The following is a 15,728-nucleotide window of genomic DNA, read 5'->3' on the forward strand; positions in this document are numbered from 1 at the left end:
AACCAAGATTTTATCTTTTGTGCGGTAGAAAAAGATCGTTCAGCAGTACCGGAAGTCACAAGATTGACAATGAGAAGCTCACAAAGAACAATGCAATTCATAATTATTATTATTATTTTTTTTTTACTTTCCGAAAGAGACTGAATCTCTTTAAGTATGTCTTTAAATTAAGATGGTTTCGAGTTAGAGAAAATTGTTTTCCATATTTCTAACTCCAAAACTAAAAAATCAAGGTCATTAATGATGACATATGTATGGTGACAATTGTCTCCATACATTTTAATCAATAACTTAAATTCTTTTATAAAATAGTCTTTTAAAATATCTTTTATAGAAACATTTGAAACATTTAGAATACATTACTATAGAGTGTCTTCATTAAGTATATAAATAGACTGTAAAAATTCTTTCAGTATTATAAACAATAGAAATACTTATTTTAAAAAAATGATATTAAGAAAATAATAAGTTACTTTAACATTTTCAAATATAAAAGTCAATTAAATTCAAAATATTACCTCAAAAGTAACAGTTATATTAAACCATCAACAGCTCAAAATAAATATAAAAAATCAAAAAAGTTTTATGTACAATTAAATTTATGTATAAAAAACATTTAAAAACGGGCCACAAAGGTTAAGTTAGCTTTATCTGATTGATATTTTTTATAAAAAGACTTTCTGTAAAATAACTCTTAACAAATTCATTCAATTAAGCTGTTAAACCGTCTAGATCGTACAAAAGGTGATAAAAGTATAAATGGTTTCCATTCACATAAAATATATATATATAAAAAACAAAGCAAAAATGGCCATTCAAAACAATAATTCAAAACAAAAAAAACTTTTTCTTGAGATAAAAGAAAAATTACAAAAAAATGTTATACTCAACATAAAAAAGTATTAAAAATACTTATAAAAATAATTGAAAATTTCATTATTATATAGCTTTTAGTAAATGGTTTGAAGATTATCAAACTTTGTTTTAGCTTTTTAAATACAATCAACATGCAGAACATTATTTAAATTCTGCTATGTAGGAACTTTCAAAAATCAGTCATAGGAGAAGGAATTCAACCTAAAAATAGAACAGAATTATTAGTTGAATACACTTATTACACATTAACTTGTTATGTACTCTATTTATTTATTTGAAAACTAAAAAATGTGTCTAAACATATAACAAATAAGAGACTCACTTTGTGGTTGTTTTTCTTTTGTGAAAGTTTCAAGATTTATTGTTGTAAGTTTGGATTAAAAACTCTTTTTAAAAAAGTAAGGCTAAAAATAAATGATCACAATAAGATAAACCTTTGTTTTTATTAGAAAACTGAATCCTTAGTTTTTAGTTAATGATTATATATAGTCAATTTCAGTAATGAAACTACCCAATAATCATTTTAAACTAAAGGCCCTGACGACCCCATCAAATTATCTAATACATAGATTTAAAATCTTATAACTGATCCAAATGTTATTAACAGATTATAATAGAGATCTATCCTAGCTTGATATCTTTCATTTCTACAGCAATTTATATCAACTCACTCAGGCTCATCTCTTTCATTCAACGAAAATTTATCTCAGCTAGCCCAAACTCATCTTTTTCATTTTGGCGTTGGTTCAATTTATTATGCCTTGTTTCTTTTATTTTGCCATAGTCTAATAATTTTACATAAATAGTTATCAGACATAACTAAGCATCAAAGGAGTGCGTAAAAATGATGTCTAATATAATAAAAGTTCCGCTTTTATTTTAAGATTTAACTTTATCTTTTCTTTCTTAACTTATCTAAAATAAAATATTATTTTAAAGCATCTAATTTAAATATGACTAATAGTAGAGGTAGAATATAATAATCTAAATATATTCTACCTCTACTATTAGACATATTTAAATTTGATGTTTTAAAAGAATATAGTAATGGGTAAAGATAACATATTTTTATCAAAAACTGATTTTCCAATTTTTTTTTCAATTTCAAATTTCAATCAAGAAATTATCTGAAAAAAAGAATTTTTAAAGTCTTTTAAAATTCTTTTATTCAAATAACTTGTTCTTTACAAGATTCTTTTGTTCAAATAGATTTCTATTTAAATAAAATTCCTATGAACAACTTGTGTATTTTTAGAAAAAGTTTAATCTTGATATCGCTTTAAATAAAATGAAAATATTAAAAAAATGTGTTGCATCTTTCATATTCTATTCAACACGTTTTGCTAAAATAGTTTTTAGTTGAAAACTTATATTATGTGTTAACAATATATAAGATATAAAAAGAAACATTTTGCTAATAAAATTTGCTATAAAAACTATACTCATTGTTTACTTTTTAAAGCTATAAATTAATTTTTCTATTATATTTAACATTTAAAAACTTTAATGTTTTGATAGGCATTGCATGAATTGCTATTTATCAACAAATTTGATTCTGGTCATAGTAAGTCTATTCCACACCTACCATTTTAATATTTTTGCTTTATTTCAATAATTATCTTTTAACACTGTTTAATGAGCAGCCATGTCACAGTGGTAGCGCACTCGCCTCAGAAAAAAAGCATTCATGGTTCACACACCCCACCCCTGGGCAAGTTTTATGACATCGGTTCGGAAAGAGGTATGAACTTCTGATTAAATGCTCATCCACATTAAGTGCTCTGTGATAAGATCGTAAGGACTTCTTGGGGCATCTAACTAAAATTAAAAAAAATAAGTAAATAAACAAAATACTCATTAAACATTATAAAACAGAATATAAATGCTTTATAAAAATTCATATAAATCAAAATTAAGCAAATATTGACGAAATAAAATTATCAAGTAAAAGATATTTAAAGATATTTTAAATATTATTAAAGATATTTATTTATGGTTAAAGATATTTTTATTAACACAGTTATTAAGAAGAAAAAACATATTAGTTTTTAATAGTTTTTTACTGTATGTCTATATTGAACTAATTTCTTTTTAAACTATTAGCTTATGATCAACTTAGCTAATTTAAAATAAAGTTTACTAAGTTAAAACCATATTTTAACTGCTAAAATAAATACGATAGCTGGTAGAGCACCAAAGTAGGACTAAAGAAATAAAATAACATTTGCTATCTGATGCATATTATACCCTATTGAGTTCTCGCTTAGCCTGATTTCTTTCATTTTGATTACAATTTATCTCAGCTCGCCTAACCGGGTTTCTTTCATTTTAAGGCAGTCTAATAATTTCACTTCTTAAATTATCAGACATAATTAAGCATCAAAAAATGAAGATCATAATATAATATTCTAACTATATTCTACTCTACTATTTGTAATATTTAAATTAGATGTTTCAAAATAATTGAGCATTGTGTAAAGATAACATATTTCTATTAAGAACTTAAACTAAAGTTATAAATAAATTGATAAAATTTTTTTAACTGAGTAATGTTATATATTTAAGGTAGTTCTTATTAATTATTGATAAAATATTATAAGTTTAATGAAAGTTACCAAAACTTATGTTATAACATTTTGTATTCTTACCTTTTTAAAAAAACAATAAATTTAAATTAAACATATTTAATAAAGGAAATAGAAACTTATAAATTTTTAAAGGGGGAGGAGCTGTTGATAAATAGGAAGTCTCTTTTTTAACAAAATTTATTTATCATCAAAAGCATAAGTTGTTAAAAAAGAAGTATATATCTTTTAAACAAACTTTTTTAAATTAACAAAACGCATATTGTTAACGAAAAAGGATCAGAGTATATACAAAATTTACTTAAAAAGCAACAGTATATATATATTTAATGAAGTATATATCTTTTCAATAAAATTTACTTAAAATTGTAAATGTTTAAAAAATTATAGATAATGATAAACTATATATCTTTTAAACACATTCTTTCAACAATATTTTTTTAACACATTTTATGATTACACTAAGCCAAGTCACAACAATTTGAAATCATGCTAACAATGTAATAACCACTTACAAACTATAAACACATAACATTATAACACATCACAAACATAGAAACACTTCATATATAAAAGATATTTACACACTTACAAATTATAAACCCATATAACCTTAACACATAAACACATAATAACTAACACATAAATATAACTAAATACATAAATTAAGAAAAATATATAAATTAGAAGCATTTATAAAATAAAAAACCTTATTTGTTTAATGACATACCTGGTAATAAATGTTTAACAACTTTAAAAAAACTAACGATCAAATGACCTGGTTTTTTATATTATATATTATATATATATTTTAAAAGCAAACAGATTTTCTTTACTTTCTTTAAAATAAGGTATTAAACGATCTTGTTTTTTAACATACAACATTGAGTTGACCATGTGAGATGCAAGGTTGTGGAGATAAACACTAAATTCATCAAGCGTTTGACCTTTTGAAAAGAGCATCGTTTTCTAGAGTCATCATCGTCTTCTAATTTTTAAAATAAAAAATAACAGATTAATATACTTTAAATGCAATTGACAAAGGACTTAAATTATGTTAGTACTAAAATGCATGAATTAATAAATTACCTGACTTTTAAAGTTACTATACTCATTTAAAAATAACACAAGGTTTATCCTTTACTACAGAAATCATCAAATTAAAAAGTTTTCCATCATATTACTAAATAAGCTGATTAAGCAAAATTTTTGATCTTATAACTGATTAAGCAGATATTACTAAATTATAAAGATTTAAATATATACTTAGGCTTTTAATATTTACTTTACCTTTTAATATTTCTCTTTAAATTTTTGACGCATAGCCAAAAATATAAAGAGGCTATGTATGAATATTGTATGTATGAATAAAAAATATTAAAAGGCCGAGTATGGTAAAAACTCTGTGTCGAAGGAGTTTGTACCATACTTGGCTTCTAATATTTCAGCAGAGCTTTAAAAATATTTAAATTCAAAAGTGCTTTACATTGAATGAAAATCTTCGCGCGAAAGAGCAAATGATCGCGCTTCAATTCAAAAGATAAATTTAGTGTGGCGTATTTTATGACAAAAAAATTACTTTTAAGAATTGCAAAAAAAATATGCTAAATTAGATAAAAAAAAGTAAATAAACAAACAAAAAACACAAATAATAAAAAACTCATCACGAAGGTGTGAAAAGCAGTTGCGATTTACTATCACGATATGCCTAATTTAAGCTCTGGATTTACTATAGTATTTACAGGGCCTCTAAGAGCCCCAATGGCACCCGGGTCAAAAATGGATAATGGCGCCCTTATTTCAAAACAAGAGATTACAAAATTTAAAGTTTTTTTAACGCAGCAAGCAGTTCTGCTTTACTATTAATTCTCTGGATTGAGAAACGGCTCATTAATCAATACTGACATATGAATCAAAACATTTTTTTTAAAACTAATAAACAAAAAATCAATCAGCAATATCTTCGAGAAATGTTAATAAGGCACTTTAAAAGAATTTTTTTAGCTTTTCTTGGCAGCCCAAACATCAATGCAATGGATCTAGCTCACCTTTTTAGCCAAATCTTCAGTCATGATAATCATTTTTCTAAGTTTCTTACATGGCTGAGCTGCTCACTGGTCAGATCCACGTTTTTCATAGCATGTTTAACAGCTGCTAATATTTTTCTCGGCCTTTTGGCAAGTGTTTTGATCAAGTGGGTACGAGAGCCCTATCTTGTCATAAAAAGTCTATGCAGTGAAACTCTTGTTGCTCAAGTGAGAATCTTCCATCAGGCACAACTTACACTAAAAAATACGTACCAAGATTTGACATTCTCAAAGAACACTTTGATCTCAATGATTCAACTGCGTGCACACCTGCCAAAGTCAGACTATGAATGCTACAAAAAAAAAAACAGACCTTCCGAATAATTACTAGGCTTAATAAGGTTTGAGCTATCTAATATCATCTGACATAATGAATTCATTATTGTGTCCCTGACCACAACAGTTTCGAATATCCTAGCCTTGAAATCATATCAGAGATAAGCTTAGCTGTATCGACTCTTCTCAAAAGCTGTTTCTTCATCTCAAAAGCTTCAATACACAAGATTTGTTCTTTGATTTGCCAGCAATTAGTTTATCTTTCATAGAGGAAAAAACAAATAACAAAGGTTATCTGTTCAGTGTGAGAAATGGGGGTACCATTAAATGTGATTATGAAGTAAATATCCTGGATTTTTTCAAAAGCTGCACTTCTAGTGACACTACCATATTCTCTAATGAACTTGTTTTGAAACAATTGATAGAAGTAAAGACACTCATTCTGGAGCCCTCTTGTTGATGGCATCTTACATTTTCCGAGTGGGATTCAATGACGGGGTTGTGGCAATCAATAAACTTTATACGAGCCAGAAAGTTTCCATTTTCTTTCCCATTCATGTGTGTTTTATTTGCAAACATAGTTGTATGATGCAATTATAACTAAATTATACTATAATTATATAAATAAAACTGATATTGAGAGAACTTTATAATGAGTTACCTAGAAAAGCTAAATTCCTAGAAGCCAAGAAAAGAGTCACATCCAAAATTCCACAAATAAATGTCCTCCATTTGGCTGTCTCAAAACTTATTCACTTCTGGAGTTCTTAATATATATCAGTGGAGCTGGTAAGACATGTCTAATCCATGTAGAACTTGTGATGCAATGGGCTGGATTGGTAATGCTTCACACGATCTATGAGTTTCTTCTATTGATTCCTCGCTAATCCATTTCAATGAAAAATGGACAATCACTCGCTTTTGAATACTGATTTCGTGCTGGGGGCCCCTTTAAATAATTACATCTCAATCTTTTTGACTCAAACTTCAAAAAGGTGTTAGCATTGATAATTAAAAGTCAGCTTTAACATTCTCTGCGAATAATAACAAGCAGTCGAAACTGATAGCACACTGAGAACTCTATTGAAGTTTTCAGTGCTAATAATGTTGATTGCTTTAATGACTCAATCTTAACTGATCAGCTACCACTATAATTACCATAGCACATTATCTTCAGTGCAATCAAGCATGAGCCAGCATAGCTAACTGTTCATGGGCTTACAGAATACGCCCAGTTCCATCTTTCAACAACAACTAAATCCTTTTTTTTTTGTAAAAAATAGTGTGTAATTAGTTATAATAATAGAATTTAAAGTTTAAACTACTTTTTTCATGTGCATTTTTACTCCGAATACTAAATTTTCAATCTTAAATACAAAAACTAAACAGTTTTCATTTTTGTCAATTATTAAAATGTTTTCTATTTATTGTAAAAAAAAAACTAACCAATCGTCTTGTGCCTCTTCAAGCTTGGTGCCTGGGTTAATTTGCGTCCTTAGCCCCTCCCTCTCAAAGGCCCTGACTCTCTATATATATATATGTAAATTATGTTAGTGTATTTTACAAATAGAGTGCTCAATGTTCTTAAAGAACAGAGCAATAATTAATTAGTAAAAAACACTTATCTAACTTTTATCTTCGACTTGAAGTTTCACCATTGCTGGATCATCAGGAAGCCTGATGATCCAGCAATGGTGAAACTTCAAGTCGAAGATAAAAGTTAGATAAGTGTTTTTTACTAATTAATTATATATATATATATATATATATATATATATATATATATATATATATATATATATATATAAGTATTTTAATAAACAAGACAAAATTTTTTTATTAGTAAAACCATTTTATTAATTCTAAACAAAACAATACATGTTTTGACTATCAATAGTCATCTTCAGTTGAATTTTTAAATTTGTTTAAATACCTATATAGGTGATTTTTTCAATACCAATACAAAATGTAATTATCTGTGTACAAACTATTAATTTAATTACAAAAATACAACAAAAACTATTACAAGAATAACAAGTCATACTAAAAAACAAATAGGAAAGAATAGGTTAATAAAAAAATACATAGAAAGTAATAACTAAACAGAAAGTGTCAATTGGACATGGTTGACCTGTTTGTTCATACCAGATTTTAACCATTCTATAAACATGCTTTCTTTAAATATAATTTGAACTTATTAGATGCTGAATCTAAAACAGAAAAACACTTTTCATTTAATTGCATAAAACAATTTTCATTACCATGGAGATGTTTATAGATATGTGATTTTTTGTCTCTCTTATAATGTTCAGTTATCCGTGTCTTGAGATGGCGAGTAGTTTCGCCTATATAACAGGAGTTACATCCTGCACATACGAATTTGTAGACCACGAACGATTTGAACTCTAGAGGAATAGGATCTTTAGAGGAGAAAAATTTTGAAACTTTTAGTGAGACAAAAACTAGTTTAAAATTTACAGAACAGCAATATCTTTTAACAATTGAATTTAATCTTTTTTTAGTTAAATCAGATATTTTTCCTAAAAACGGTAGTTTAAAGTTAGACAAAGGTTCTTTGATTTTTGGTTGTGATGGATATATATATATATATATATATATATATATATATATATATATATATATATATATATATATATATATATATATATATATGTTTTAATGTTTGTTCTTTTTTAAATTATAAAAAAATGTAACTATTATTTTGAAATATATAGTTTAAATATAATAGTTATAATCTTTTTTTTTTAGATCTTTTTAAATCTTTTTTTTTAGAGATATAAAAGAGATTGTTTTAACTATGAAAGAGCCTTCACTTAATGTTTCTAATTTACAACTGACATTTGTTGACACTCCTGGATATTTTGATGATAAAGGTGCCAAGCAAGATAAAATAAATTATAAGGCTTTAAAAGTCTATAAACGAAATTGTCTTAATGATTGTTATCCCAATCTTATATTTATTGTAATTCAAGGTTGTGATAATCGGTTTTTAAATGGTCCATTAAAAACGTTTCTTCAAAAGCTCAAAAAGCTTGACATAGTTTGTTCATCATATCCTAATGTTATTTGCCTTTTTACTTATGCAACAGTTTTTTTGAATGATTGTAAAGAAAATATTGAGAAAAAAAAAGAAATGTTAATTAAATTATGTGAAGAAATGCTAAATGTAATAGTAACTGTTGCTTACATTGAAAATGATTATAAAAATTTAAAAACCCAAGGAGACTGGACTGTACTGCCAGATGGTACTCTTCAGCCTATAAATGTATTTGATTGTGCAAAAAAGTTAATGAAAGGTAACCAACCAGAAGAAAAAAAGTATATCGATCCTCTTGGTATAAAAACCTTAGCTAGTTTTTTTAAAGCATCTTCAAGTGGTTATACAATTAAAATTAAAGTGAGTTATGTTAGTAATGGTATTAGCAATGATTTAATGGTAAGTACATTTTTGATTTTTTATATATATATATACAAATAGTCAAATAGTTTTTGAACTATCCCAATTTACTAAATTATTGCAAAATAGTTTAAATGATTAACTAACTCAAAAGAATGCAGAAATATTATTATGTAGTAATTTTATCAAATGTTTACTTAGTTTCCAGTTTTTCAAAATGTAAAAATATTTGTTTTTTTTCTTGTTGTTCAACACAATCATGTTTTGTTTAAAGCTATATGAATAAAAAAGATGTTTGTTTTTTGTTTTTTTTTGTTTTTTTTTCTAGAATACATATTTACAATTTTTTTTTGAGATGACAGCAAATAATAAATTAAAATCTTTTTGTTATTATGTAAAATAAAAATTAATTTTTTTCACAGTTTGATTAATATACGCTTGTGTTATTAAAATTTTTTATCAACACATGTGTTATTCAAACAACTTTAATATAGGCTTTGTACATAAAATTCCTTATAAACAATAATGTTTATAAGGAATTTTATTTCTAGTAAAATAAATTTAAAAAATGGAATAATTTTTCACTTTTAAAACTTCTGAGTTTTTTGAAATGTAAATTTGGTTTTGTATTATTATATTAATAACATTTATTTTGATAAATAAATTTTACAAAATGACATTATTTTGATTATTATTACTAGTATTTTCATTTTAACAAACTTTTTTTTGTCAAATTTAAATTGAACTCAATTGCAATAATATACTTTTTTTTATATAGCTTTATTCGGTTTGTATTCGTTTTTATTTATCGAAAAAGAAAAATTCCAAATAATAAATAAGTTAAAACATGTTATTAAATTTTTTGTAATTACGATTTAATTTACCATTTTTTAACCATAATTAACCAGGATATCATTAACTTTTGCAATGTTTCTTGCTTGATAAGAAATTCAAGTAACAGCAATTTAAAATAGTTTATGTTAAATGTATAAAATTTTGTAAGTTTTTTCAAGTTAAAATATTTTATATTTAAATATTACAAATAAAAAAATTATTGTAAATAAGTTTAGGAAATCAATGTCCTTTTATTAATTAGATTGTCTTAAGTTTTTCACTTAACTTTTAAACACACACTTTTTTTAAAAAAGTGTGAGTTTTTGAGAATAAAATAATTTTCTAAATAAAAAAGATTATTTCTTAGTCACAACCATATTCAGCTAATCCAGAAATTTCGGGTGAAATATGCGTTGGAAAAGGTTATGATGTTATTTACGACAAAATAAAAGAATTCAGTATCTTTGAATTTAAAGAATCAGAAGAACATGAACAAAGTGTTAACAAAGCTTTTGTTATCTCTAGTTATGAAAACGAATCTTCTTTTTTTTTTGGAGCAGATTCAAAGTTTAATATCGCCCAACGACTAAATGCACTTGGTTTAGGTGATAAAGTAGAAGCTAAGTTTCTTTTAAGCAAGAAAGTTGATTTAAATGATTCGTCTACTCAATCAAAGTTATCATATCTTCGTGAAATTAGAACTCACAAATTGTGCATACCTGATACCACCAAACTCAAATTGAGCAAATTTTTTAAAGAAGCCGTTGTTACTACTGATTTTCCAACCTGTTTTGTAGCAAGTGATCCTAATGTTACAGAATTTTTTAGGAAATTTTTTGAGAAATGGGGGCATTACGTTGTGACATCAGCATACTTAGGAGGATCCATTGAGTTTAAAAAAACTCTTAGAAACCAAATTAAACAAGATTTGGTTGAAGCTCAACTAAAATGCAGCTTGTACTTACTGGAACACGGCTTTCAAAAAAGTGTAGACTGTGGTAAAATTTTAGATGTTAATCTATCTTTAACAGATGTAGAACTTAGTTGGATTGGCGGCGTGTCAACACAGCAACTTTCAAATTTGAAGAGCATTGAAACAATTGACTCCTCTAACGCATTTAAAAATTGGAAAGCTTCTTTACCTTCAAAACCTTCTGTTTTAAAAACAAAAATGAAACTTCAATCTATTGCAGATTTTGTTTCTTCTATAGACAAACGAAAAGGTGAAACTTGTCAAACTGCTTTTGAGCATTTGCTTGGTATGTCAAAAACAAGGAGGTCTTTTATTAGAAGTATAAATAATATTGCTAATGTACCGGATACCCGTAATTCTGCTGCAATTGATGCAGAACCTGACAATAACACTTGTTTCTCAGGAAATGGAAAAATAATTGTAATGAAAAGTTATCCTGAAATCAAATTAATCAAGGATATAAATGTTGGCGATAAAGTTTTATCGTTTGAAACCAAAACTAAGAAATTTATATACTCCACGGTGTACATGCTTGCACATAAAAATGAGACAAAGAAAACGAATTTTCTCAAAATAAGCTGCAAAAGCGGAAATTCTGTCACTCTTTCACCTAAACATCTTGTTTATACTGATAGTTATAAAGTAAAACATGCAGATCAAATAAAAATTGGTGACGGAATATGGACAACATGCGCCAATGATTTAAAGACTATGAATTTATGCAAAGTAGATACAATTGAAATAACAGAATCAGGTCAAAATTTTAACCTTTTTTTTATATTTTATTTTTTTTTTTTAAGTTTATACTTTATTAAATTTTGGATACGGATAAGTAAATAATAAATGTAAATAATTTAAAAAAATAATAATTAAAAAAAAAAAATTTCAAGTTTCAAGAACAAAAAAAGTTAATAAACTTCAAAATCAAACAAAAATGAATTTTTTTTTTAAAGAAAATGAATTTTTTTGTATAAATTGCGGTTATAATAAATCTTAAAGTTCCTAAAAATTCAGCTATATTTTTTACATTTTTATATTTTTATCCTGTTTTCTAAGGCATCGGCCTGTTTCTAATTGTCTGTATTTTTTATTATATTTTGAGTTAATTTTTAAAATATAGCTTCGTTTTTCAAATTTAGGAGGTTGGCATCTACTCATATTCTGTATTCAATTGTACCTCTTAAATAATAAAAAATAATAAAAATCTACCTGCTATTAAAACATTGTTGTGTACTACTTTTTATTTCTCTTCATTTATACAAACATTCAATTTTTTTCCAAAAATTAAAATGAATTTTTCTGGAAAGAAAAATGGTTTTTCCGGACGCCTAATATTTTTTAATTACATTTTTTGATACATTTCTGAAATTTACTAAAATTTTTATGTTTTTTATCAGAGAAATATATTGTAAAATTCTTACGTATTTTACATGATTAAAATAGAAGAGGAAAAATAGATTTTAATAATATCAATGTATGCTGTAAGTTGCATAGTTTTTATGTATTTTATATTTGCACAGTATTGGTAGAAAAAAATTATACAAAATTTCAATATTATTTTTTTGCACCCCATCTTAGATTTTCGAAAATCCAAAATTTACAAATGGTGTATTATGTTATATATTGAGTTTTGTTGACATAAAATTTTAATGCCTTTATTTATAATTTTTTAAATAGTTTTTCAATAAAATTATTTAATTTTTTTGATTAAAAAAATTATGATTTTTAGGACTAACACAGTACTGTTTGTTTGTTTTTTTGCAGAAATTTTTACTGTTTTTGACCAATGACTCTGTAAGAACCCTAAAATACGAGTTATAATATAAATAGGCATGTTAAGCAGGGTTGTGAAAAGAGGTGGTTGCACCGGCTAAAATCAACTTTAAACTAAATTTAAAAGGATAAGGATAGGGTTGTAACTGGTATATAAAATAATTTACCATCTATTTTATTTACTGATAAATTATCATTCACATCAAGTTGCGGTGATATTCAGGATCCTTATGATTGCGATAAAATATACAAAAATTAATAACTTTTTTAATAAGTTGAGGTTCAGGTCAAATCAAAGATGATTGATAAACCAACCGTTATCTCGGTTGATGAACCAACCAAGAACATTGTTTTTTCGAAGATTCTTTTTTTAAAACAACCATAATTAAAATGTTTAATATTTTCTGATTATCATTTATGATTTTTCTAAATTTTTAGTTGGCTTTTACGCTCCTTTAACTATGAGTGGAAACATAATTGTAGATGGTATTCTATCCAGCTGCTATGCTAACGTGATGGACGTCTCTTTACCCGGTTTTGGTAGAGTTTCTGGCCAATTTATTGCGCATTTTGGTACGGCTCCTTTGAGAATAGCATGTTTGGTTTTTCGAAAAAAATTTCAAATCAACAAAGAAATGCCAAAATATATAGTCACTCTTAATCGATTTGGAACAAAAGCTGGCTTAGTTTACAGACCGTAATAATATAGTTTATAAAGTTTTGTTTGTAAGATTAGTATTTTTCTATGATAATGTAAAAGTTATAAAATAGTATGTAAATGTAAATAATAAAATTTCTATGATTATGTAAAAATTATAAAGTAGATAATGAACACTTTTAATGTTTGTGATATGAATATAAAAGATTGTGTTTAAAATTAAATTTTATACAAATTTATTTTCTAATTTTTATTATGTTTAGATATTTTAAAATGGTTTTTTTATTATTCACAATTCCCTACATATAAATATGTTTGTGTGTGTGTGTGTGTATATATATATATATATATATATATATATATATATATATATATATATATATATATATATATATATATATATATATATATATATATATATATATATATCACCCGTCACCTTTTTATAAATCTCTATATATAACAATGATAAAACGGGATAGTATTTTTAATTTACCGAATCCATCTCGAGTGCTCCACTTCGAGCACTCTCTCTCTCTCTCTCTATATATATATATATATATGTGTGTGTGTGTGTGTGTGTGTATATATATATATATATATATATATATATATATATATATATATATATATATATATATATATATATATACACACTAGGGTGGGTTATTTTTTTAATTTTTCTGATTTTTGCAACGTTACTAGTGGGAAAAGTTGCTGCACCATGTAATATGACTACCTGAAAAATATTAGCATTTTTGAATTTAGTTTAAAGGGAGCAAATTTTGCTTATACTACATTATGATATGAGATCCACTGTTATTCGCCTACATATCACCTGAAAATAAGTAAAAACACCATGTAAACAATAAAAGCTACATTTGTATACTAAAAAAAGAATGTGAAAATGCAAAATCCTTATATGAAGTCCTTTTTACTGTCGAATTTTGGATATTTAAGTTTCGAGTTGGAAGCGGAAACAAGCATTCCGTGACGTTTTTCTTAGGTTGTGACGATCTTGGATACTGTAGATACTTCTTTGACCAGACGTTCAACATTTTGAGAATGGCATGGAATATCAGAAACCTGAAGAGAGTGCAATTGTAACATTGATTAAGAGGTCTTCATTGTTCACTTCAGATAAAATCATCGGAGAAGGAGAGATATCAACATTTGACCCATCGATCATTTCTAAATATGAGGAAGCATGAAAATTGAAAGAAATTTTTTTTGGAGAAAAAACACGCACCCCATCAATATTATCTTCTCTTCTACATGCAATAATTTTCTTTGCTGCATCGACCGCTTTTTTCTTGTCTTCATCTTTGATGGCTGACAACAAAACACTTTCAGGATGAGCGAAATAACAGTTTCTTTGCAATACTTTCTGGCCGATTGCTATTGTATCGGAATGATTAAGAGTACGGATACATTTCATAATCATGAAAAAATTTCGTGCTCCTTCAACGTATTTCTAATTTTTCTTGATTAAAAACCAACAGAAACAGTAAACTTTGATAATGTATTCAACCATTTTGATCAGACTTATCGTGGGTTTTATGGTCGACATATACAACCGAAGCAGGCGATTGGTAAATGTGAGCCACCTAGCATGATTGAGATTTCCGGGAGGAATATTTGTGAAATACTTCTACGTTTCTACATCCAAATTTTGGAATCTTCGGATAACAGCATTGCATGCTTTTAGTAAGTATTTCTAATCTTTACTGAGATCATGAATGACGTCATTAGACATTTTAATAATTACTCCATTTACTTTGGCAAAGTCAACTATCGGTAGAAAATGAACATTAAAAGATAGTTGTTCACCAAGAATGCCTTTGAATACAGTAGGACCAGATGTACTGCCATCAAGTTCAATGAAAATTGCTCTGAGAAGCAGCTCATTCAAATGAAGCAAACAAATACACCATTGAAGAGGTTTGCCAATACGAGTTTAAAGTAAACGAATAATACCATTTTTTCCAGCCCGTGTTTACATTGGTTCCATCACAAACAACACTTTGTAAAGTCACGAAAATTTCTGTCATTTAAAATTGAAATAATTTCTTTTGCAACATCAACTGCTTTACCACTCTGTGGACAAATGTGATCAAAGTAGACGCTGTTAGAATATGAGCAGATAATGTAATGATCTTCTTTGATGGAAGTGGCCCTGCTAACTTTAATATGGTCTTGTTCCACTAACCTTAGGGTTTCGTCTATACGGCCATCAAAACTGGTTCCT

At 26.3% G+C, this 15,728-nt stretch overlaps 1 protein-coding gene across 1 annotated transcript in view; it reads left to right on the forward strand.

The window, feature by feature from the left end:
* The window catches only part of LOC105843976 (uncharacterized), a 48,835-nt gene extending 35,081 nt beyond the window's left edge, over positions 1 to 13,754 (forward strand). The window contains exons 6-8 of the mRNA XM_065793972.1: positions 8,618 to 9,281; positions 10,444 to 11,803; positions 13,261 to 13,754. Coding sequence (XP_065650044.1) covers positions 8,618 to 9,281; positions 10,444 to 11,803; positions 13,261 to 13,523 — 2,287 coding nt within the window. The 3' untranslated portion in view covers positions 13,524 to 13,754. The remainder of the gene's footprint in view (positions 1 to 8,617; positions 9,282 to 10,443; positions 11,804 to 13,260) is intronic.
* The last annotated feature ends 1,974 nt before the right edge of the window (positions 13,755 to 15,728 follow it).

The sequence above is a fragment of the Hydra vulgaris genome, chromosome 03 (assembly GCF_038396675.1).
Source record: "Hydra vulgaris chromosome 03, alternate assembly HydraT2T_AEP".
In the NCBI taxonomy this organism is placed as follows: Eukaryota; Metazoa; Cnidaria; class Hydrozoa; order Anthoathecata; family Hydridae; genus Hydra; species Hydra vulgaris.